The 24,906-nt window shown below is 44.2% G+C and overlaps 1 protein-coding gene across 1 annotated transcript in view; it reads left to right on the forward strand.

Annotated features, from left to right (window-relative positions):
- Window positions 1-24,906, forward strand: part of ccdc82 (coiled-coil domain containing 82) — a 122,699-nt gene that overhangs the window by 88,924 nt on the left and 8,869 nt on the right. Inside the window, exon 7 of the mRNA XM_070891942.1 lies at window positions 7,201-7,386. Coding sequence (XP_070748043.1) covers window positions 7,201-7,386 — 186 coding nt within the window. The remainder of the gene's footprint in view (window positions 1-7,200; window positions 7,387-24,906) is intronic.

The raw sequence follows: 24,906 nt of genomic DNA on the forward strand, positions 1-24,906 counted from the left end.
CGGGAGTTGTCCCCCTATTTATCGGGGACTTGGCCTGGAGGATGGTGCACGGAGCAGTCCCGTGCAATAAATTTTTAAGCCAGTTCACGGGCTCCCAGGCCGCCTGCAATTTCTGTGGTCTGGAAGAGTCCGTGTTCCATGTTTTTATTGAATGTGTGAGGTTGCAGCTCCTGTTCCATTATTTAAAGGGGCTGCTCCTCGATTTCTCACTGCACTTCAATCCCACACCCCTGATCTTTGGGCACCCTGTGCGGAGGGGAGCGGGTAGGTCCGAGGGCCTCCTCGTAGGACTGCTCCTGGGCACGGCCAAGGGTGCCATCAGCCGGTCCAGGCAGCGGGCGGTCGAGGGGGTGGTTCAGCCTGACTGCATGCCTCTCTTCCGTGCATACATCCGGGCCAGGGTGTCCTTAGAGATGGAGCACGCGGTGTCCACCGGTACGCTCGCGGCCTTCCGTGAGAGGTGGGCGCCAGAGGGGCTGGAGTGAATTATCACCCCCGGCAACCAAATTTTAATTTGAATTTATATGTTTTAAAGTTTAATTTGTTTTAATTGCCGGGTTTTAGTGTCCCCCTCCCCTTTTATAGGGGGCACTTGTAAAATATACGATTTTAATGCCCAAAGAAAAAACTACAAAAATACAACAAAAAAAAGGGCATTGGAAAATGTTTGGAGTGGCCCCCCCAGATTGGGGGGTACTTGATTTAAATGTTTTATTTTGTCTCCTCTAAAAGAGTTGTAGTGCTATTGCCCAATGGAGTGCACTCTATGCGGGAGTCGTCCCTCTATTTATCGGGGACTTGGCCTGGAGGCTTGTGCACAGAGCAGTCCCGTGCAATAAATTTTTAAGCCGTTTCACGGGCTCCCAGGCCGCCTGCAATTTCTGCGGTCTAGAAGAGTCCATGTTCCATGTTTTTATTGAATGTGTGAGGTTGCAGCTCCTGTTCCATTATTTAAAGGGGCTGCTCCTCGATTTTTTACTGCACTTCAATCCCACACTCCTGATCTTTGGGCACCCTGTGCGGAGGGGAGTGGGTAGGTCCGAGGGCCTCCTCGTAGGACTGCTCCTGGGCACGGCCAAGGGTGCCATCAGCCGGTCCAGGCAGCGGGCGGTCGAGGGGGTCGTTCAGCCTGACTGCCTGCCTCTCTTCCGCGCCTACATCCGGGCCAGGGTGTCCTTAGAGATAGAGCATGCGGTGTCCACCGGTACGCTCGCGGCCTTCCGCGAGAGGTGGGCGCCGGAGGGACTGGAGTGCATCATCACCCCCGGCAACCAAATTTTAATTTGATTTTATGTTTTAAAATTTAATTTGTTTTAATTGCCGGGTTTTTAGTGTGCCCCTCCCCTTTTATAGGGGGCACTTGTAAATTATATGATTTTAATGCCCCAAAAATAAATCACAAAAGAAAAAAAAACACAAAAAAACACAAAAAAAAAACCACAAAAAAAAAGCGGGCAGTTATAAGTGTCTGGAGTGTCCCCCAGATCGGTGGGCACTCGATCTAATGTTTATTTTGTACTCCCTAAAAGAGTTGTAGTGCTATTGCCCAATGGAGTGCACTCTATGCGGGAGTCGTCCCCCTATTTATCGGGGACTTGGCCTGGAGGCTGGTGTAAGGAGCAGTCCCGTGCAATAAATTTTTAAGCCGGTTCACGGGCTCCCAGGCCGCCTGCAATTTCTGCGGTCTGGAAGAGTCCGTGTTCCATGTTTTTATTGAATGTGTGAGGTTGCAGTCCCTGTTCCATTATTCAAAGGGGCTGCTCCTCGATTTCTTACTGCACTTCAATCCCACGCTCCTGATCTTTGGGCACCCTGTGCGGAGGGGAGCGGGTAGGTCCGAGGGCCTCCTCGTAGGACTGCTTCTGGGCCTGGCCAAGGTGGCCATTAACCGGTCCAGGCAGCGGGCGGACGAGGGGGTCATTCAGCCCGACTGCCTGCCTATCTTCAGCAGCTACCTTCGTGCCAGGGTGTCCCTGGAGATGGAGCACGCGGTGTCCACTGGTATGCTCGCGGCCTTCCGCGAAAGGTGGGTACCAGAGAGACTGGAGTGCATCATCACCCCCGGGAATAGAATTTTTTATTTAATTTGGCAAAGTTCCCTTTAATGTATAATTGTTAATTTGTGGGTTTTGGTGCCCTTAAAAAAGGGGGTGCTTGATTTAAAGTAATACAAAAATAGTTTAGAGCTGTTGCATTGTGAATGGTTTAGCCAGTCACGAGATTTTTACAAGGCTCAATAAAACCCCAGTCAGTTGGGTCTCGGTCATCCACGATGAGGTATGCATTTTGAGCTTCGTGGATGAACTTGTAATGTGTAGTGTGATTGGTAAACCTTTGTTAATACACCAGCTAATTCTTAATAGCAATGTGTTGCTATGAATTCTTAAGCAAAGAACCCATGAAGCAAATACATTACAGCACCAAAGATCAGCCCCATAAGAGATCACTTGTTTCCTACAAACCCCAGTATGACTTTATCTGATAATGCAGCATTGCTCAAACCCTTGTTACTTTAATTATCTTACAAAATTCACATGAGCCCTCTTGTGTTCTTCTAGACTTTGGTTCGTGTTTATTCTTCTGTTCTCAATGTGCAACTTAGGCCATACTACAAATCGGATTTATTAACAATATAAATCAGTGGGTTACAGAAGTTCAATACAGCACTTATGCAGAATTTGCAAAACCCTAACTTGTATCTCCTTGGGTACAATAATAATAAAATCGCTACACTTTGCTAACTGTGTTCGCATTTTTAAAGCTGGACCAGGTTTAACCTGTAAAGTAACTTGTATGTGAGTTTCATTCACGAACACAAAGGCCGTGGTTTTAAAGGGAGGGCGAGCACGGTCTGTGCGAGCCCAGAATTTGGTGGCGCATCTGGGGATGTGGAGGCTCGGCCGATTTTAACGGCTGGGCCTCATCACCATAACTTCCATCGCAGTCCTGACGAGCCCAACCAAATGTACTACCCGGCCGGCAGGCAGGGGTGGAAGATCACAGGCAGGAGGCCGCAGCCGAGGACCAGATTATTAGTCCAGTAGCATAACCGCTACACTTCCATCCCAGGCAGTTAGGTAAGTGGTAAGGCGGGAGGGGGATGGGAGGGGACCATGCAGTCCCTCACAAAGGGAGCCAGTGTCACCAACCTTTGCTGCTGCAGTCAGAACTCAAACAGCTGTCATGCAGGCTCTGGACTTCACCTTGAAGGGACAGATGATCACCTTAGACAGATCGGTGGATCAAATAGATAGAGGCTTTCATGGTATCAGTCTGCTCTCCCATAGATCAGTGGAATTGATGATCCTCAGCCCCACGAAGGTGGCAATGGTGCAATGAGAGCAGTGTGTGTTGATCTCTCTCAGCATGTCAGCATGTCTGCACATTCGGCCTCCACTGCACGAATACCCACCATGGTGCCAGCAAGTCAGCTGGGCCAGACTGCCCTGCAGCAGCCGAGGCGAAGCCAGCTGCAGCTGGGCCCTCACAGGCTCAAGCACCTAGAAGTCATCGGCCACGAGCATTTCAAGGGGCCTGACATGAGCAACAACAGCTTTTCCCCCAGCTCTGCGAAGATCACTGGGGGGAGCACCTCGTAGCAGTGCTAGAGTTAGGAAACCTTCTTACAAGAAAGGCACCATGGCTTGACATTTGGGTGAGAAATACATGGATTAAATTATTGTGTTGGGAATTAAATTCATCACATTTGGTAATTTGATGTGTACTAATTCCCATTTGCAGTGTGGTTTGACAGCAGCAGTTTGACAGTGACTCTGCATGGCCAGTATGGCATTGATGCAGAAGTTGGCTGAATGGTTTCAATGATCTTTACTGCAGGATTAAGGGAGTGGTGCAGGAGGTATCCAGGACAGTTGATGCAAAAGGACTTTCTGTAAGTTTTCAGGGGAGGGGAATGAGCAAGTCAGTGGAATTGCTGAGAAGTTAACTTATCCCTTACATCTCTTGCTGCAAGGCATTGAGGTGACCCTTCTTCAGCTGCTTCCTCACCTTCCCCCGAGCTTTCTCATCCAATGAGCTCTATTACTGATGCTCAGCTTCATCCAAATGCAGACCTCTCTGTAGGGAGTCCCTAAACCTGTCCAGATAGCCTTATGAAGCGCCATATTATGTGTTAGTTGTGACTCATTGTTAGGAGTGCTGCAGTGTTAGAGGTGATCAGATTTTCAGATGAGACGTTAAACTGAGTCTGCCTGCCTGAGTAGACGTCAATGATTCCTTAAGAGTAGTGGTGTTCTCCCAGTGCCCTGGTCACCATTTATCCCTCAACCAACACGTAAAACAGATTATCTGGTAATTTATTTCATCATGGGAGCTTGCTGTGTGCAAATTGACTGCCATAGTTCCTGCATTACAACTGTGACTACACTTCAAATGTACTTCATTGGTTATAAAGTGCTTTGGGTCATCCTGAGGTCGTAAAAGGTGCTATTATTTAATGCAAGTCTTTATTTTTTTTCTTTTGCTCAATAATCATCATGGTCGTGTCATGGCATTGATTATATCTGTGTTGCTTCCATGGATTTGAGAGATCAATCCCACTAGGTTTTACTGGCAGGTTGGCCATTGGGCAGGACCTTTGCGTTTTGAGTTAAAGGAATATCGGAGTCCTAATTGCGTCATAGTAGACTGATTTTCATGTATTCATGATGCCCCCGCCAGTTTCTGGTGGGCGCCTCGGTCGACTCTGAAAACTGTGTTGTAAAAATGGCGGCCATTGGGACTGTATCCGAAACAGAGCAGTCGGCACTCTGCAGCAATTTTTACTACCCGACCCGTTCCTGGGCAGGCAGGGTCTAAATCGCCCCTCTAGAACCTTCCAGTTTTATGCCTCAGAGCAATTAATTCAATGGGACTATATAGTTAAATGTTCACAAATCTTAAAAGTTAACAGTTTCTGTTGCAGCTTTTGATGTTTTGTCCAAAAAATGCAATTTGGGCTGTGAAGGTGATCCAGCAAACATTGCATGCAAATCTGAAACAATTCGGTGGAAATATTGAAGTTACTATGCAGAGCCTACGCAAGAATATTTCTTTCTAATGAGTGTGAGGAACCACCTTAACATGAGTGAAATGATCCTCGAGCCAAGTCACCAGTAAAGTGTTCAGTTGGTGTTCGTCGCCGAGAGCATGCAGAAAACAAGCGCAGACAGCGGAAGGAGCGTGCGCCAAACCAGTCCCACCCACCCTTTCCTTCAACCACTGTCTGTCCCACCTGTGACAGAGACTGTAATTCCCGTATTGGACTTAGTCATCTGAGAACTCACTTTTAGAGTGGAAGCAAATCTTCCTCGATTTCGAGGGACTGCCTATGTTGAAGATGTTCAGTTGGTGTTAAAAATCATTTGAATCTTACCATATACAGCATGTTAAAGTAAAAATGTACATATTGTATTTTAATCCTTGTTTTACCAGTAGAAATATTACCCCCACTGGGCCATGAAAATATTAATACAACACTGCTGTGAAAGTAAAGATAGAGTGAAAACTCCAAGTAGTTGTGCCTATAAGATTCCATCAGATGGCGCTGTAGTACCTTGGCAAATTCACTTTTGCTGAAACTGCCGTCTCACCATCAGAATCTCTTTAAAATCCAACAGGTTAAGAGCAATTAGGATCAAATTTGCCAGTATTTTGCCCCTCCCATTTCCTTTTTTTTAAATGTTCTATTTTTGTTGAAACATTGAGTGCTCATATCAGGAGGAATGCCTTGGAGGAGTTAACTGAACCTAGTAGTATGATGACCATGTTAAAGTAAAAATTTACACATTGTATTATAATCCTTGTTTTTACACCTTTTGCCTAACTTAAAACCAAAGTAGACATTTTAAAAATGTATGAGACAGACAGATTCTGCATGTGCGAAATGGGACTGTTTTGTACATGGGAGATACATCCTCACTTCAGGAATGCTTGATTGGACCACATTGCAGCTGCACAGATACTGTTTTAAAAATCTAGCATTGGAGTTTTCTTTCTGACCAGTGTTCACAAATGACACTTTTGGGCCACTCCTGAAACTGTATTGTCTAGACTGAATCTGGACCGGTTATACACCCTGCACAGCAATCTGAAGGAACTGAATTAGCATACACACAGCTGAACCTAAATTGCTCTATGTTAGTGTGGTGTCAGCTGATATTAATTCAGCTCCCTGTAGGAACTGATAAATCCTTCAGGCTACTACTTGAATGATGTCAGCTTGATTAATTCTCCACCCCCCCCCCCCCCCCGACCAAACATGCTGGCTTATCCTGTGCAATAGTTCCACAGATATCAAGCACCTCTCTATTTACATCACCCAAAAGGCCATTTTTATTGTGTGAACCTAGACAGTGAGTGTTAGCAGGCTATTCTACTCGGGGCATCACCGCAGAGTTCACTGCTGTCTTCACCCAACAACTCTTTTGGTTGGAAAACAAAACAGTTAAGTCAAGTGCCCTCCAATCTGGGGGACACTCCAAACATTTTTCAACTGCCCTTTTTTATTTTTTGGGGTTTTTTTTTAACTTTTTTTTTGTCTTCACCCAACAACTCTTTTGGGGAAAACATAATAAATTAAATCAAGTGCCCCCCGATCTGGGGGACACTCCAAACATTTTTCGAGGCCCTTTTTTGTGTGTTTTCTTAATTTTTTGGTTTTTTGGGGGGGGGGGGGGGGGTTTTGGGCACTAAAATCATATTTTTTCAAGTGCCCCCTATAAAAGGGGAGGGGGACACTAAAAACACCGGCAATTAAAACAAATAAACTTTAAAACATAAAATCAAGTCTTCACCCAACATCCACTTGGAAATGTTGTCCAGCTGGGGTCACTTGCAAAGGATGAGGAAAGGCTGATGTTTTGTTCTCAAGCCCAGGGATACTGAGGTCATCGAATTCCTTGCAGATCAAGTATCAAACCCGGAACCTGCTTGTCTGTATTGATCAGTTGCAAACTCCCTTTATTAAAATAGCCATTGGAAGATCTAGTGCTTACTATTTAAACAAAAACATTTAAGAAAACAACAGAATTAAAAAAAATCAAAACAATTTAATCAAATAATTCCTTGCTATACTTTAATTTTGAAAGGGCTGCTGTTGCTGAAACTCTCTCTGATTTACAATTAGATGAACTCGTATTGAAATGCTGTGTTCTCTATATGTGCTCAATTCATCAACGTCTTTCTTTTACATCATTCTAGGTGATGCTAGTTGGCAGAGTGTGTGCAGAGAGGACAGAAGTGTACCACCATCTGAAGCATTTTAAATACCACCTGTATCAAAAGTGCTGTTCCATAGTGCAGAGTGATGATACTCAGGATGAAAACGTGAAAGACACTGTCAATCGGATCTACGAGCGCCTGGAAGAACAAACCTGGATCGAAGAGGTAAATCTTTCCATTAAATGTGGCATGTTGTTAATTTACTCCACCGCGTATCTGGAGTGTACTCCACGATCAGTAGCATGTCATTCCAACTAGAATGCTGCAAAAAGCCAGTGAGACTGATGCCACTTTTACACTGAATCAAGGGGTCTCGTCTAGCTTTGTTTTCACCGTGATCTGGATAGGGAGTCATTACTGTGAATTTAGGGAAGTCTGAGCTCTGTGCATGCACGCTAAAACACATCTAAAGCTGCTTTTACTTTGGGTGACTGAAGGCGCTAGCTACAAGACCCATTTTTTCTATCATTTCTTCCTGGTGGGCAACCATGACAAATCCAGCAAGTATACTGACTGTGCAAAACCCAAGCATCAGGAGCTGGCAGCATTAAAGAAAGAAAGAACTTGCAATTACATAGCACCTTTCACGACTTCCCAAAGTGCTTTACAGCCAATGAAGTACTTGTGACGAGTAGTCACTGTTGTAATGTAGGAAAGGCAGTGGCCATTTTGTGCACAGCCATATCCCTCAAAAAGCAATGTGATAATGACCAGATAATCTATTTATTGTGATGTTGGTTGAAGGACAACTGTTGGCCACAGCTCCCTTGCTCTTCTTCAAAATAGTGCCATGGGATCTTTTACTTCAATCTGATAGGACACATGGGGCCTCAATTTCTGATTGGCAATCAGTAACTAGTGGGGTGCCACAGGGATCAGTGCTGGGACCCCAACTATTTACAATCTATATTAACGACTTGAAAGAAGGGACTGAGTGTAACGTAGCCAAGTTTGCTGACGATACAAAGATGGGAGGAAAAGCAGTGTGTGAGGAGGACACAAAAAATCTGCAAAAGGACATAGACAGGCTAAGTGAGTGGGCAAAAATTTGGCAGATGGAGTATAATGTTGAAAAGTTTGAGGTTATGCACTTCGATTTTTTTTCTGCCAAAGAGCAGGTTATTATTTAAATGGAGAAAGATTGCAAAGTGCTGCAGTACAGCAGGACCTGGGGGTACTTGTGCATGAAACACAAGGATAGTATGCAGGTACAGCAAGTGATCAGGAAGGCCAATGAAACCTTGGCCTTTACTGCAAAGGGCTGGAGTATAAAAGCAGGGAAGTCTTGCTACAGCAATACAGGGTATTGGTGAGGCCACACCTGGAATACTGCGTGCAATTTTGGTTTCCATATTTACGAAAGGATATACTTGCTTTGGAGGCAGTTTAGAGAAGGTTCACTAGGTTGATTCTGGGGATGAGGGGGTTGACTTATGAGGAAAGGTTGAGTAGGTTGAGCCTCTACTCATTGGAATTCAGAAGAATGAGAGGTGATCTTATCGAAATGTATAAGATTATGAGGGGGCTTGACAAGGTGGATGCAGAGAGGATGGGGCATGATCTTAGAATAAGGGACCACCCATTTAAAACTGAGATGAGGAGAAATTTCTTCTCGGAGGGTTGTAAATCTGTGGAATTCGCTGCCTTAGAGAGCTGTGGAAGCTGGGACATTGAATAAATTTAAGACAGAAATAGTTTCCTAAATGACAAGGGGATAAGGGGTTATGGGGAGCAGGCAGGGAAGTGGATCTGAGTCCATGATCAGATCAGCCATGATATTGAATGGCAGAGCAGACTCGAGGGGCCATATGGCCTACTCCTGTTCCTATTTCTTATGTTATTATAATTTAACACTAACATCGGTTTTGCGTAAATAAAAACAGCTTAAATAGTAAGGCTGTGCAACTTCTGTGCAGCCAGTGAGAAGTAGGAGGGGGAAAGAAAACTGCAAAAACATCCGTTTTGTTAGCTTGGAAACTCACTGGAAGGTAGCAAGGCACAGCTGAAGTTGTTTGTAGGCCTTTTATTTAAATCAACATATATTGCTGCAAGCACTGTGTGGACAATAACAACCAATGCAATAAATACATGCATTGTTCGGAAAAATAGTGAAAAGTTTTTTTTAAACACTGGCAGCATTGCTAATCCAACAGCTGTTGTCCCACAGCTCCCAGGCCATGTAAATGATATAAAATGTAGCTAATATCACTTTTAGTTATCTTAAAAGACACAACTTCCACAATTCAGTTAGGCTTCCTCCTTCCCTGTGCTTAGCCCTCAGTATTGTCATTTGTTGGAACTGTGCCACGTATTTGAATTTCTCTTGTGCATCAGGGTTTTCTCTTCTCATTTTGTTTCAAGAGGCAGAATTGCCACTGCAAGGTGTCTCGCAGGGCAGTTTAAATGGGAGTATCATAATCTAATGGGTGAAATGATAACTGCAGTGCATTTGGGGCTGCTAATTTAATTATTTAAAATCGAAGGTGGAAATGTGGCCAGTACATTGCCAATGCTTGTATTTTGTAGGTTTAGTGTATGATGCAACAACTTTTGCAATGCGGGGTGGGTGGGGGGGAGCTGTTTGAGGAGCTGGATCTGCTCAGAATTCCCTAAAATGACATGGTTGCACCTGTGGTTTGTTGACTCCTTTTGTGGCTGTTTTTTTTCTTTTGTCTTTGTTGCCTTTGTCAATTGGAGCCACGACACTCACAAGCATTGGGGTTTAGAACTGATACTAACAATAAACTTAATGCACCTGTCAATGCCTTGCACACCTGCCAATAATTTGAACAATAACATGGTAATCTTACTCAGACTATATTAGAGGAAGGGAGGAGTATACACTCACGTCGCTAACATCCGTAAAGTTATGCTTTGAATCTTATATATTTAATTACCCATTTTTCAAAAAAGAAACACTGAACCATGCCTATCAGTTTTAAAGAGGTTGCTCTTGACCTCTTTCTATAGCACAGCATGGTATACGGACAGGTACCATTGTGCTTGTTAATGTACATCATTCTGATTGAGTGAAGAAACTCAGACAATTCAAACTACATTTAAAGTGAATTGAGAAAATACATTTACAGAAGGCGCAGAAAGGTTTTACAATTGGTAATGATTGGTGGTTTCAGGTGAGAACGAGGCTTAAGTAATATTTAGGTAGGTGCAGACCTGAAAATAGATTAAAAGGTTAAGACTAATTAGGGAATTGCCACTTTGGTAAAGCCAAAATATAATTTAAAGATTTATATATGTTGAGGAGTCAGAACCCAGAATATTCTAAACATGAATCAAACAGGGACATAGGCTTGGAAAATTGTGCTTTTACAATGATAATCCATAATATTTAATTTGGTATCAGCAATAAATATCTTGTTAAAATAAGAAAATGTGATTCACCAGGTTGCCAAACTGTTTAAATCATTTGTTGTGCAAGGTCTGCCAAACACTGTAATCAATTAGCATGACCTTTAAACAACTTAAATTTAAAAAGCCAGTTGTTCACACTGCCCAAATTACAGTTGAGCATTGTAGGACAGTGGATCAAGAAAAATGATGTGTGTTCAAAAAGCTTGGTACCAGCTGAACCCATGAGAAATCACCTTCAAACAGTACTAATCACTGTCAGCAATGAAACGATTATTCACAGGTGTTACTCCAAAGGTTTTGAAGATCTTTACCTGAGGGTCAGAGAGTTAAACGGATTATGAAGAGAGGTCTGGTAATAAGCACGTTCCATTCTACTGTCTAACATGTTTCAGTCTGACTTCCAACTTGTTTGACTGTTTCTCGTTTTCCTTTTACAAATGCCGTGTAAGTTGAGCATTTTCCCTTGAACAGCAAAGTATATCTTTATTTTACCAAAAAAATGAAATGTTTATTCAGGTTATGTGTGTTGAGAATAAAGTCTGGAGTTTTAAGGTTTTTCAGTAGCAGTGTCCAGTTTGTAAGGCCCAAGCTGTTTCTCTGATTTACACTTGAATGTCATGGCTAGGGTTTTCCATTTCTGTGCTAGTCAGCCTGTGATCTTCCATCCATTAACTTTAATGGGCAGAAAACCGTGGGCTGGCAAGTGCAGACGTGGAAAACCCGAACCAATTTATTCAAAAGTAACTATTCACAAGCAGCATTGGAGCCGCATAACTTGTTGTCATGCGGTGGTGTAAATACAGGTTCAAGACTTTGCCCCATTGAGTTCCTGATCTCATACATTTTGGTGTGGCACCGAGCATCTATCTGTAGAGGAAAGGAGAATCAAATGGCGAATCTCCAGTGGCAGTCCTTGGCACCTCCTGGCAGTTGGATGAGAGCTGCCAGTTGCATACTCACTGGATAAAGATGTACTGTGAATATTGTAAAAAGACCCTCTAAACCCATAGAAACTGAAGTTTCTCCAATACCTCAGTGGATGAAAAAGAAAGACTTGCATTTATATAGCGCCTTTCACGATGACAGAACGTCTCAAAGTGCTTTACAGCCAATTAAGTACCTTTGGAGTAGTCACTGTTGTAATGTGGGAAGCGCAGCAGCCAATTTGTGTACAGCAATCTCCCACAAACAGCAATGTGATAATGACTAGATAATCTGTTTTTCATTATGTTGATTGAGGAATAAATATTGGCCAGGGCACCGGGGATAACTCCCCTGCTCTTCTTCGAAATATTGCCATAGGATCTTTTACGTCCACTCGAGAGGACAGACAGGGACCTCAGTTTAACGTTGCATCTGAAAGACAGCACCTCTGACAGTGCAGCACTCCCTCAGCACTGCACTGGAGCATCTGCCTAGATTTATGTGCTCAAGTTCCTGGAGTGGGACTTAAACCCACAACCTTCTGACTCAGAGGCGAGTGTTCTACCCACTGAGCCACAGCTAAAGACACAAAACGGTATGCTACTAAACCATACTGACCAGGAAGGACCCATTAAAAGTTGCTTGTTCTTGATGGCTAGCAATGGGGGGAATAAAAACTGCGTGCCTTCATAGGAGAATAAATAACCTCTAAGACAACTGTCATTATATATCATTTAGCTAGCTTGAGAATCAAGTCTGTAAAGTATCCCTTCAAGGGCAGAGATTGATGAGCTGCAACCCAAATTAACAGAATAAACCTCGAGAATTCGCATGAGGAATGATATTTATGAATTTCTAAAAAGGGCGTTTTGAATAACTACCACAGCTATTGTAGAAGAGTGTGTTCTTTCTCTTCACATTTGGTTAGTGCCATAACCCTGATATCTTTGAACCATCTTTGTGACATATAGATACTGAGAATATTTAACATTAGACCATTAACGATCTGGAATTCCTTGTAACTTTGCTATTTATTCAGTCACCAAATAGAGGTGAAATATTGTCCTGGTGAGAGCCCCAAGAAACTATGGGGCTGATTTACAGGGCCTCTGCCCAGCAAGAATGGGACAATAGCAGTCTGAAAATGGCAGTACAGCAGCTACTGGCCACTCCCAATACAGCCGCAGCTATTTCCAACATGCCTGCTTCAGGTGGAAATCTCCTTTTAATATACAAATTGGAGTCGTATGCTAGTTGTAGGACCCTGTTGAAATTTTAACGTACCAATGGGGAGTGAGCGTCCTAACCAGTGTCTTTAAAGGAACCACTGCAGATCGCTCTGGGAACAAATAGGTAAAAGCTTTGTTCATGAAGGCTTCTTGTGGCCCTACAAAAATTGTCTGGCTGGCTGCTGACCCTCACTCCCTAACATGAAACTTGTAGCTTGGCTCTGTAGAAAGGCCACCAGAATTCATGCCCCACCCCCCCACCCCCCAGCCGACCCACAATCTGCCTAGTTTGGTGCTCACAGTTCGTCCGCATTATCCAAATGGGGCCTGGCCATGAAAATGGCTCCAGCTTCTCGCCGAAGACGTTGGGCAGGCGATGCAGTCACACCATCTATCCAAAGTTAAAATCAGCCTCTGTATTTCTTTATTTATCTTCCTTCCCACCTCTCCTAAAAGCAGTGATTTATGCTGGACTCAAGCTCGATTTGCATCCACAGGCTTCAGTCACCCAAGCAACTATTCTTCATATCTGAACTTAACAGTGAATGCCAGCTGGTGCATCAAAGCCAAGCTCTAATGTTCATGTCAGCACTGTCAGGAGGGGTCAATGAGTAACGATTCAGAGAGCTCTTACAGTTTTCCCCTGCCTAGCACAAGGAAATTGATGAGTCAGCTAATTCAACATAAACTCAAAATCAAACTTGGGAACCTTTCTGGTCTGTATTCCTCAGTGCCGTGTCACACAGAATATTTACTTATCAGTGTAATTAGCTGAGTTAATAACAATTAGGTACATATCTGTGTGCCATGGTCTAGGTTTGAGAAAAATTTCAATGAAAGAACTTGCATTAACCTTTCATGACCTCCAGGTATCCCAAAGTTCTTCACAGCCAATTAAGTACTTTTGAAGTGTAGTCACTGCTGTAATGTAGGAAATGTGGCAGTCAATTTGCACACAACAAGATCCCACAAACAATAATGAGATAATGACCAGATAATCTGTTTTTAGTGATACTGGTTGAATAAATATTGATCCAGGACACTGGGAGAACGCCCCTGCTCGCTCATTTTGAATAGTGCCATGGGATCTTTTACGTCCACCTGAGAGGGAAGACCGAGCCTCGGTTTAACATCTCATCCAAAAAATGGCACCTCCGACAGTGCAACAATCCCTCAGTACTGCACTGCAGTGCCAGCCTAGATTATATGTGCAAGTCTCTGGAGTCATCCTTAAACCCACAACCTTCTGACTCAGAGGCTAGAGTGCTACCACTGAGCCAAGGCTGGTAATTATCCAAACTCTTTGAAGAAGTTCTGTATTGTCGGAGGTGTCGTCTTTCAGATGCGACGTTAAACCGAGATCCTGTCTGCTTGTAGAGAAAGACTTAAAAGATCCCATTACCAACTTACAGCCGGGTGTTTTCCTAATGTCTTGGCTAAGGTTCATCTTTCAGCCAATAACACCAAAACATTGCAGTTTTTGGAGCCTTGCTATGTGCAAGTTGGCTACTGCATTTGCCTACAAAGCAACAAAAATAATTAATTGGCTGTGAAGCACTTTGAATATCCTGAGGATGTGAAAGGTTCGATATAAATGCAAGTTCTTTCGTTCTTAATAGTTAAATTGGTGTACAATATTGAACAGTCTGTGAAAAAGGTTGCATATTGTTATCGTAAAAATCTTGGATTATACAGGTTCGAACTCGCTTCTGACGTTGTCAGAATGCCCACCACTTAGGAAAGAGCCAATCACTAGAGCCGAATGGTTGCATGTTGGATAAGAGTGAGATGGAATGGCCATATAACACTCTGCATCTCCGATTGACCAGTGTGAATACAGAGTTGTGTATGAATTTGCTTCTGTTCAATACATCACTGAGCTCAGATTAAACCTACCTGCCACCTGAGGTTTGATCTGCCATCATGGGATCCAGGGCAAAGTGGCAAGTTGGATCCAAAATTGGCTCAGAGGTAGGAAGCAAAGGGTAATGTTTGATGGATGTTTTTGTGACTGGACGGCTGTATCCACTGGGGTTCTGCAGGGCTCAGTGCTGGGTCCCTTGCTTTTTGTGGAAGATATCAATGACTTGGGGCTAGAACCTCCACTTTTGTGCTTATCGTCCAAAAATGGGAGTTATTTCCGGTGTGGGTGTTAAAAAAGGGTTTTCAGATCGTCGGCTTCTTGCCCATTCTCAAAACACCTGCTCAGGGTGGTATTGGAGCTCGCCTCCTGAGTGGTCCAGGCATCTAAAGTGCTGCTTCAGCACTCCAATGGTTTTCTCCACTATATTGCGAGTTGCTCTGTGGCTCTCATTGTATCGCCTCTCGGCTTCGGTGTGGGTGTCACGCAGGGGGGTCATCAGCCAGGTGGCGAGGCCATATCCTTTGTCACCAAGCATCCAGCATTGACCTTGTAGCTCATTGTTAAACAAGTCAGAGACAGTGCTCTCATGCAGGATGTGAGCATCATGGATGCTGCCCGGAAATTGAGTATTCACTGCCAGTATAATTTGCAGGTGGTCGACAACGAGTTGGACATTAAGGGAGTGGAGCCCCTTGTGGTTCCTGAAAACCTCAGCATCTTGAGAAGATGCCCGCATCGCGATGTGCGTACAGTCTATTGCTCCCTGCACCTTGGGGAAGTTTGCAATTCTGGAAGATTCTAGAGCCCTCTCACTCTGTGCCTCCCTGGTCATATGGAAGCTGATCAAGTCCCTCCTGCATGCGTACAGGGCTTCAGTGACCTGTCTAATGTAGCAATGTGTGGCATGCTGAGAAAGTCCGCAAATGTCTCCAGCTGTGGCCTGAAAAGAACCCGAGGCGTAGAACGGCAGTGCTGCAGTGACTTTGACCTCGACAGACAGTGCAGTGCTGATGGTGCTGGTAGGCTGAAGATCTGCCCGTATCAGCTGGCATACCTCAGTGATAACCTCTTTCTGGAAGTGCAGTCTCCGAAGGCAGGTGATGTCGGGCAAGTCGAGGTAAGAATGCTTCCTGTACTTGCAGGGGGTGTAACGTCTGGTCCTTCTCATCTGTCTATCACGTCTTACATTGGGCACATAATGCAGTGGAGCATTCCTTCGGCGATGTCGAGTCTGCTGCATGTAATTGGTCACCAAGAGAGGGTGAGAAAGGACAGGCCCCATTGCAGTAGCTCTCTGTTTTCCACCGATTGGTCACAAACAAGGAATGTCCCGACAAAGATACCTATTCAATTCCAATCGATCACAGTATGGTCAAGATGTTTTTACAGATGTTCACATCAACTCCAACAACCTGCAGAGTACATCCGAACTCCGCTGAGGTTGAAGCACAGCAGCATTTTAAAGGATGCGACATGTGATCTAGAACATGGTGACCATAACGCTACGATTAGTTCCACTATTTCTGGGCATTTTTTTGGGGAGCGATATTGTGTGCGAGGTGGTTAAATTGAAGCTGGGCGATCTTATGGCCGCTAGTTTTGGTAAATATGTTCTTTACGACAAAAAAAAATGGGCAGGCGGTAATATTGAATCTCGGCGTTAAATCCGTGCAGAAAGTAACGCTGGGCGATATTATGGGCGTTGGTTTCACCCATTCTGATGATTCCGCCCAAAAAAAGTGGGAGGGTGGTAATATTTTTTCCCGCCGTTAAGCACATGGGGAAAGTAACGCTCGGCGATAAGTTTCTGAAAAATGCCCGCCAATTTCCGTTTTGTGCCAAAATGGGCGACATATGGGCGTTATACGTAATTTCAGCGGTAAAATGGGAGTTAAGTGGCTGTTAAGCATGCAAAAAAAGTGAAGCTTCTGGCCCTTGGACTTGAATGTTAGGGATATAATTAAGAAGTTTGCAGATGATACTAAAATAGGCTGTGTGGTTGATAATGAAGAAGAAAACTGCGGATTGCAGGAAGATATCAAGGTACTGGTCAGGTGTGTAGAACAGTGGCAAATGGAATTCAATCCGGATAAGTGTGAGGTAATGCATTTGAGGAGGTCTAACAAGGCAAGGAAATACACATTAAATGCTATGACACTGAAAAGTGTAGAAGAACAAAGGGACCTTGGAGTGCAGGTCCACAGATCCCGAAAGGTAGCAGGCCAGGTTGATAAGGTGGTTAAGGCGGCATACAGAATACTTGCCTTTATTAGTCGACGCATGGAATACAAGAGCAAGGAGTTATGCTTGAACTGTATTAGGCTGCAGCTGGAGTACTGTGTGCAGTTCTGGTCACCACATTACAGGAAATATATGATTGCACTGGAAAGGGTGCAGAGGAGATTTACAAGACTGTTGTCTGGACTGGAGAATTCTGGCTATGAGGAAAGATTGGAGATGCTGGGTCTGTTTTCTTTGGAACAGAGGAGGCTGAGGGGAAACCTGGTTGAGGTGTATAAAATTATGAGGGGTCTGGATAGAGTGGATAGGAAGGACCTGTTTCCCTTGGCAGAGGGGTCAACAACCAGGGGACATAGATTTAAAGTAATTGGGTGGAGGTTTAGAGATATGAGGGGAAATTTATTCACCAGAGGGTATTGAGAGTCTGGAACTCACTGCCTAAAAGGGTGGTAAAGGCAGAAACCCTCACCACATTTAAAAAATACTTGGATGTGCACTTAAAGTGCCGTATCCTACAGGCTATGAAACAAGAGCTGGAAAGTGGGATTAGGCTGTATAGCTCTTGGTCGGCTGGCGTGGACACGATGGGCCAAAATGGCCGCCTTCCGTGCTGTAAATTTCTATGACCACTGTGGAGAATCCATGTCTGCCCAGGAGAGCAGCTATGCTAAAAGAGGTTTCATATAGTGCGCCTACGAATACCTGTCATTTGGAAGACCTGTCAATTTTTATAAATGCAAGTTGCTTGAAACAAGGGCTTATCACAGGGATGGGCAATTATGTGGACTGAAGGGCCACTTAACAAGTTTTGGTGAGCTGATTAGGGCCGCCCACCAATATTCCACCAATCATGCGGCCCTGCGCAGGCCGATCCCCAGCTCCTGCCGCTGGAAGAGATACTACGCATGCGCAGCTGCACAGTGGTTGGCCACGCAGTAAATTTAAAGGGACCGCGGGTGAAAAAAATTAGAAGGAACATTGCGTAAACATAAACATTGCATAAACAGAAATTCAGATAGTAGTCAGATGCTATCTTACATACATAAAATATATTCAATACTGCTTAGAAATGAATCAAAGATAAAAGTTCTGGTCTCTGTGAAATAGAACTGTACCCTTTTTAGAGCCTGTGTCAGCATCAATGTCCTCTGCAAGGATTACTAATGCCGTCCCAATTGGTACCAGATGAGAATTTCCCTGCCATCGTACTCTGGATACCGGGAGAGGAAAGATGCAGCGCCGGTCACTTTCTCCTGTAAAAGATTTGTGGAGATGAGCAGCCATGACTCCACTGTAAAATGCATAGGACATATTCGATACGCAGTGCATTCTGGGTACAGGCGTCTACCATTGTGGCCCATTATTATGGAAGAGATCCTTTTAAGATCAGATCAGGGAGAATCGCTTTTGCGAATTATTAATTTGAATGAAGTATTACTACATTTTTTCCTTGGCTGCAGTTCGGGTCTGTCTCTGACCTATGAGAAGTGAAAGTGGATAGATGAATGTGCAGCTCGAGCTCCCTCTCACGTTCTATTTCTGTCCCATCCAGCGGACTGGATAGAATGAATTGGCGTGCCGGATGTGGCCCGTGGGCTGTATTTTGCGCACCACTGGCTTATCATCTCACAGTGAGGAAGATGTTCATTACTTTCTCCTGTTTGCTCACTATTTGTAACATTTTTTATGAAGTGTAAGTGATTCTGCCACATATGATACAATGCTTCACATGCATCAGGAATGGTAATGACTCCCAAGATCGTGGAATATAACTCAAACCAGCAGTAAGAAAGGCACAAGCGATAAATTTGGCCTTTCCAGTAAATCTCTTGATACAGATGTCTCACAGGGATAAGTGCAAGGGCACAAGACTGACATATTAACAAAGAACTACACAGTAAAAGCTGATTGTCTCTCTCATGCACCTCTCCCACATTTGTTCTGTTTCTGCAGCAAGGTAAAAACTCTGTAATAGAGGAATATTATCAGGTATGGGGAGCAAACAGGAGAGTGGGATAGGACAAGATAGCTCATGGGAAGAAAAATACCAGCACAGATTTGTTTCTGTGCCAAAATATTCTGAGTCCAGCAACTGCTTCGCTGTAAATGCTAAATACCACAATTGGGAAAACAGACATTTTGCAAATGTGTAGGGATTAAAAGAAGACTTCTCTCCTTCAAGGTGGACTCCCTGATATAAGGAATCGACACCCCCGCCCGTATAACGACCACGGAATCAATCAAACGAAACCTTCGGTTCAACTAGTTTATTCGAGCACATGCAAGGGAAAAGTTCAAACGTGAACCTTCCCAGAACAATGGTTCTCACCCACAATTATACAACAAACCGAAGTGTGTGCCTCTCCCACAAAAGCACCGGTTGGTTTACTGCTTATCAGCGAAGTTACATTGATTTGTCGTCTTTTATCAGACTGTCTCTGAGTGGTGTTTCCCAACTGTCCATCTCCCATCATATGTTAATTGTGTTTGTTCAGTGATGTGAACGTTGCCTTAGTCCCCATGGCGCCTGAAGTAACTCTGTTTCCAAACACTGGCTTTATTATCTCTTCCCCAGAGACTCTAGTCAAAATGTTGTGTATCTTAACTGCTAACCTACTGTCTTTGTTATGTGTTACTAAGGTTAAGGATGGTTCATTAACCATCAGGCTTAATTGTGTTATAAGTGTGCTTTACATACATAGGCAAGTGTTACATACAATAGGCAATTATAATCCATACCGTAAGGTAGAGGAACTTCATCGATTACTCAGACCCTCCTAATACTGATAAGCCCTCTCAATCCAGACTATTTTACGTGTCAGATCAATTCACTACCTTCAGTATCTCCATTCTTGACCATCTATCTGTCTGCTCTTTGCCTGCTACAACTCTATACCCCTTAAAAAATGTATGTTCAAGCAAAGGATATTCAGACTTAAAGAATATGATACATGATCTAGAAAATTATGATCAAGAAGAAAAAACTGAAAGAACTGTGTATTAGTCTGCTGAAAATAGTAGCAATGGAAGATAATGACTATTGAGCTAAATACATCATGATCAGCAATGTCAGTTTAAAATCAACTTTAAACTGACATTGGTACACAAGTCAAGGTCATAACATGGGAGCAATGCAACAAAATGCAGCTGAAGGGCAAGGTTAGATAGCGTGTGTTGCCTATTAAACTAGAATCAATCACCAGAAGCAAAGTATGGCTAGATGGACCAAAAGAAAAACTGATAGTCACTCATAGAAGGAAAATATGTTTCAAAATTCCAAGTAATAAGTCATGACATTAAAGCAATTCTTGGTAAGAAAGCTTGTGTGGAATTAGGCCTGGTCGCAAGAAATGTTGAGGTGGTCCAAATTACTAATACTCCACCTATAACCAAACTCAAGAGTACAATGATGTGACTGATAGTTTTGGTTGCATGTGAGCTGGTTATAAAATGAAGTTAATATAGAACTTCCACCAGTAGTTTAATCAACTGCGAGATTAACCCCCAGTATTAGATGGTAAAATGAAGAAAGAATTTGGACATGTGGAGAAAATAAGTGTAATGAAAAAGGTGGCGAGTAACAAACATTTAATCAGATTCAGATATGCATCAATCCCAAGGATTTAAAAGCCAACAATGATTATGAGGGAACATTGCAAATTAACAACATTACACATCAACGTATTGATGCATGAGCTTTGTCCATGCTTAATGCCAAGTCAGGATACTGTCAAGTAATACTTGATCAGGAAAGCAATAAATTAACTGCATATTAGCCTGTTTTGTTGTCAGAAATTCACAAACATACTAATTGGCTAAAAGCCAAGATCGGTGTTTGTGTTGGTATCAAGAAATGTTGGCATTTCCAAAGTGAACTAGCTGTAGAAAATGCTATTATCTTCAAAGGTGAAAGCATTGTTATAACAAAGTTCATGAGACCATAAACCATCCAGAAAATACATGCAAAACATCTTGGCATGGCAATATGCAAAAGAAAGGCTAGAGGTGTAGTCTGCAGGTCAGGTAGGACCAGAGACATTTAGACGATTGCACAAAAACAACAACAACAACTTGCATTTATATCGCGCCTTTAACGTAGTTAAACGTCCCAAGGCACTTCACAGGAACATATTCAAATAAAATTTGACACCGATCCACATAAGGAGATATTAGGACAGGTCAAAGCTTGGTCAAAGAGAAGCATCTTACAGGAGGAGAGGCAAAAGAGGTTTAGGGAGGGAACTCCAGAGTTTAGGGCCTAGTCAGCTGAAGGTACGGCCATCAATGGTAAAGTGATTAAAATTTGGGATGTGCAGGAGGTCAAAATTGGAGCAACATAGAGATCTCGGAGAGTTGTGGGGCTGGAGGAGGTTACAGAGGTAGGGAGGGGTGAGGCCATAGAGGGATTTGAAAACCAGGACGAGAATTTTAAAATCGAGGAGCCAATGTAGGTCAGTGAGCACAGGGGTGATGGGTGAACGGGATGTGGTGCGTGTTAGGATGCGGGCAGTAGTGTGCAGTGCAGTGTGTAAGGAAAACCAGAAATCACAAGCAAAAGAACCAGCGATGTTGCAAGAGAAAAAAATCCAGAGAAACAGGAAATCTACAGATCTTACTGGACACCAGACACACACAGATCATACTACGTCAGAACTGATGGTAGAGCATCTTATCAATGCAACCAAAAGTTTCTCCATAAATCTAACTTGCACATCCAGAATTGAAGTATGTCTGTTGAGACACAGACACCAATGCTCCCAACAGCTGGAACCCAAACTGCTGTAAAAATCATGGAAGCAGAAATCCCACAAATGAGAATTCCCCCAGTACAGTACGTCACTGTGGAAATGAGACTCCTGCATCACTGTTCCAGATATCCAAACAACTAAGGTGCCAGCCCAGATCTAGAAAGACTAGACGGTGCAAGATATTTTAAATATGGGTGTATGCTAAACCCAAGCGTTTGTCATTTATTTTGGTTAAAACTAAATTTAAGAATAGCAAACCAACATGTTTTGACATAATGTATACAATCTGTCTACCATACTATAATTGATGTCTAATATATTTACAGTGATATATTTTTGAGTTGCATCTGTAGTTGTTAACAGGTAATATATTCAATATACATGTTTAGCAAATCAAAATATCTGAAAGAAACAGAGGTAGTTGAGATTAGATGAAATCAGATTATTCATATTCAACTAAAGTTATGCACTGCAGCGGATCTATTTTTATGAAATTGTGGCCGCAAAATTGAAGCCTTCAGCTCCAACCATTCAGGCCGGTTTGGAAAGAAAAATGGCGGGCACCTTGCTTTCGTCCGTTTCCGCCAGGTCCTGCGACAGCCATCATTTTAGGCAAGTCGGTGTCGCTGCCATTACCTGTGCTTGCTGCAGATATTTAGATGAGGCAGATTGTGACGTCAATGAGTGTGCAACGCTGATTTGCTGCATGATCTGACGTTTTGGATGTCACTGCTCCATTTAACGCCCTCTTCTAATCACGATCAGCTGACCATGTGTTCAGCAGCAGGAAGGATCACCCACCAGTGCTATTTAAAGGGATCATCAATAACTTGCAGCTGACTTGCTTTTTCATTAATACTGCCTCTGTGTAAGATTGTGCAACTGTTTGAAGCTTTGTAGAGTTGTTTAAAGTTGATGAGATGACGGAGTGTTGCTGCAAGTGGAGAATGACTTGCTTCTGATTTAAGGGGTTCTGCTCACACCACTTGTTCCCAGTCATGGGGGCTTTAGAACATAAGAACATAAGAAATAGGAGCAGGAGTAAGCCATTCGGCTCCTCGAGCCTATTCAGCCATTCAATAAAATCATGGCTGATCATCGACCAAAACTCCACTTTCCCGCCTGATTTCCATATCCCTTGATTCCCCATGAATCCAAAAATGTCTCTCAGCCTTGAATATATTCAGAGGCTCAGCATCCACAGCCCTCTGGGGCAGAGAATTCCAAAGATTCACAACCCTCTGAGTGAAGAAATTCCTCCTCATCTCTGTCTTAAATGGCCTCATCATCATCATGGGCAGTCCCTAGGAGTTGAGGATGACTTGCTTCCACACTAGAAATGAGTTCTCAGGTGACTGAAGAGTCCAATGCAGGACCTACAGTCTCTGTCACAGGTGGGGCAGACGGTGGATGAAGGAACAGGTGGGTGGGGTGCCTGGGTTGCCACGCGCTCCTTCCGCTGTAAACGCTTGGCTTCAGCTTGCTCTCAGTGAAGAGACTCAAGGTGTTCAGCGCCTTCCCAGATGCTTTTCTTCCACTTTGGACGGTCTTGGGCCAGGGATTCCCAGGTGTCGGTGGGGTGTTATATTTTTTCAAGGAGGCTTTAATGGTATCCTTGAAGCATTTCCTCTGACCACCTGGGGCTCGCTTGCGGTGTCAGTGCTCCGAGTAGAGCGCTTGTTTTGGGAGTCTCGTGTCAGGCATGTGGATGATGTGGTCCGTCTAGCGGAGTTGATCAAGTGTGGTCAGTGCTTCGATGCTGGGGATGTTGGCCTGAGCGAGAACACAGATGTTGGTGCGTCTATCTAGCCAGTGAATTTGCAGAATCTTGCGGAGGCAGCGTTGGTGGTACTTCGCCAGTGTTTTGAGGTGATGTACATAGTCCGTGTCTCTGAGCCATATAGAAGGACGAGTATCACCACTGCTCTGTAGACCATGGGCTTGGTGCCAGGTTTGAGGTCCTGGTCTTCAAACACTCTCTCCCTCAGGCAACCGAAGGCTGTGCTGGCACACTGAAGGCAATGTTGGACCTCGTCATCGATGTCTGCCCTTGTTGACAGTAGGCTCCCCAGAGGCAGCAAACAGGTGGGATCCATCACAGACCCATTCCATGTTTGGACCGGGGTCAAGCAAGGCTATTTCATCGCACCAATGCTCTTCTTCATCTTCCTTGCTACAGTGCTCCATCTCACCCTCAGCAAACTCCCCGCTGGAGTGGAACTAAATTACAGGACAAACGGGAATCTGTTCAAACTCCGCCGCCTCCAGGCCAGATCCAAGGTCATCCCATCCTCCATCATCGAACTATAGTACGCAGACGACGCTGGCCTCTGCGCACACTCGGAGGCCAAACTCCAAGCCTTCACCGAGCCGTACGAGAGCATGGGCCTTACTCTAAACATCCATAAGACAAAGATCCTCTACCAACCTGCCCCCGCCACACAGCACTGCTCCCCGGGTTACTTAAATGACCTACCCTTTATCCTGAGACTGTGCCCCCTAGTTCTAGACACTCCAGCCAGGGAAACAACCTCTCAGCATCTACCCTGTCAGTCCCCTTCAGAATCCTGTATGTTTCAATGAGATCACCTCTCATTCTTCTAAACTCCAGAGAGTATAGGCCCATTCTACACAATCTCTCATCATAAGACAGCCCTTTCATTCCAAGAATCAATTTAGTGAACCTCCGTGCAGCACGTCCAAGGCCAGTATATCCTTCCTTAGATAAGGAGACCAAAACTTCACAGTATTCCAGGTGTGGTCTTACCAAGACCCTGTAGCAAGAATTCCTGGGGCCAAAATTAACCTCCGATCGAACGGGGGTGCACTCACCGATCTTGAAGATCTTTCTCTGCCCATGGGGCAGAGAGTAGAGCGAAATTCAGCTCTTTGTACTTTTTTTTGTTTCGGGCGGTGAAGTCGGGTTGGGTGGGGCAGAAGTGAATGGGGAGCAAGGCGGACGTCGGTATGTGTCATCAGCACCGCGCTGATGACATCAGCACCGCTGAAGTGTAGCAATGTTCCTCCCCTTCAGTTAAAGGGGTGGGCCGCTGCGAAGTCTGCAGCCATGTTAGTGGCACCCACTGGGCCACCAGGGAGGGTTTCGGCTGGGCCAGCGATTCGACACCCAAGAGTGGGTGCCGGGCTGCGAGTTGACCAACAATTAAAATAAAATGGCGGCCACTGCAGTGCATCCTACCCTTTGAGGGCAGATGCGCTGTCTAGCCACAGGCAGCTTCCTGCAGGGGAAAGCTGTTGGGTACACCAAGCGGCGGCCGATCCGCTCCCGTCGGGCAATTTACCGCGG

The sequence above is a fragment of the Pristiophorus japonicus genome, chromosome 10 (assembly GCF_044704955.1).
Source record: "Pristiophorus japonicus isolate sPriJap1 chromosome 10, sPriJap1.hap1, whole genome shotgun sequence".
NCBI classification, from domain to species: Eukaryota; Metazoa; Chordata; class Chondrichthyes; family Pristiophoridae; genus Pristiophorus; species Pristiophorus japonicus.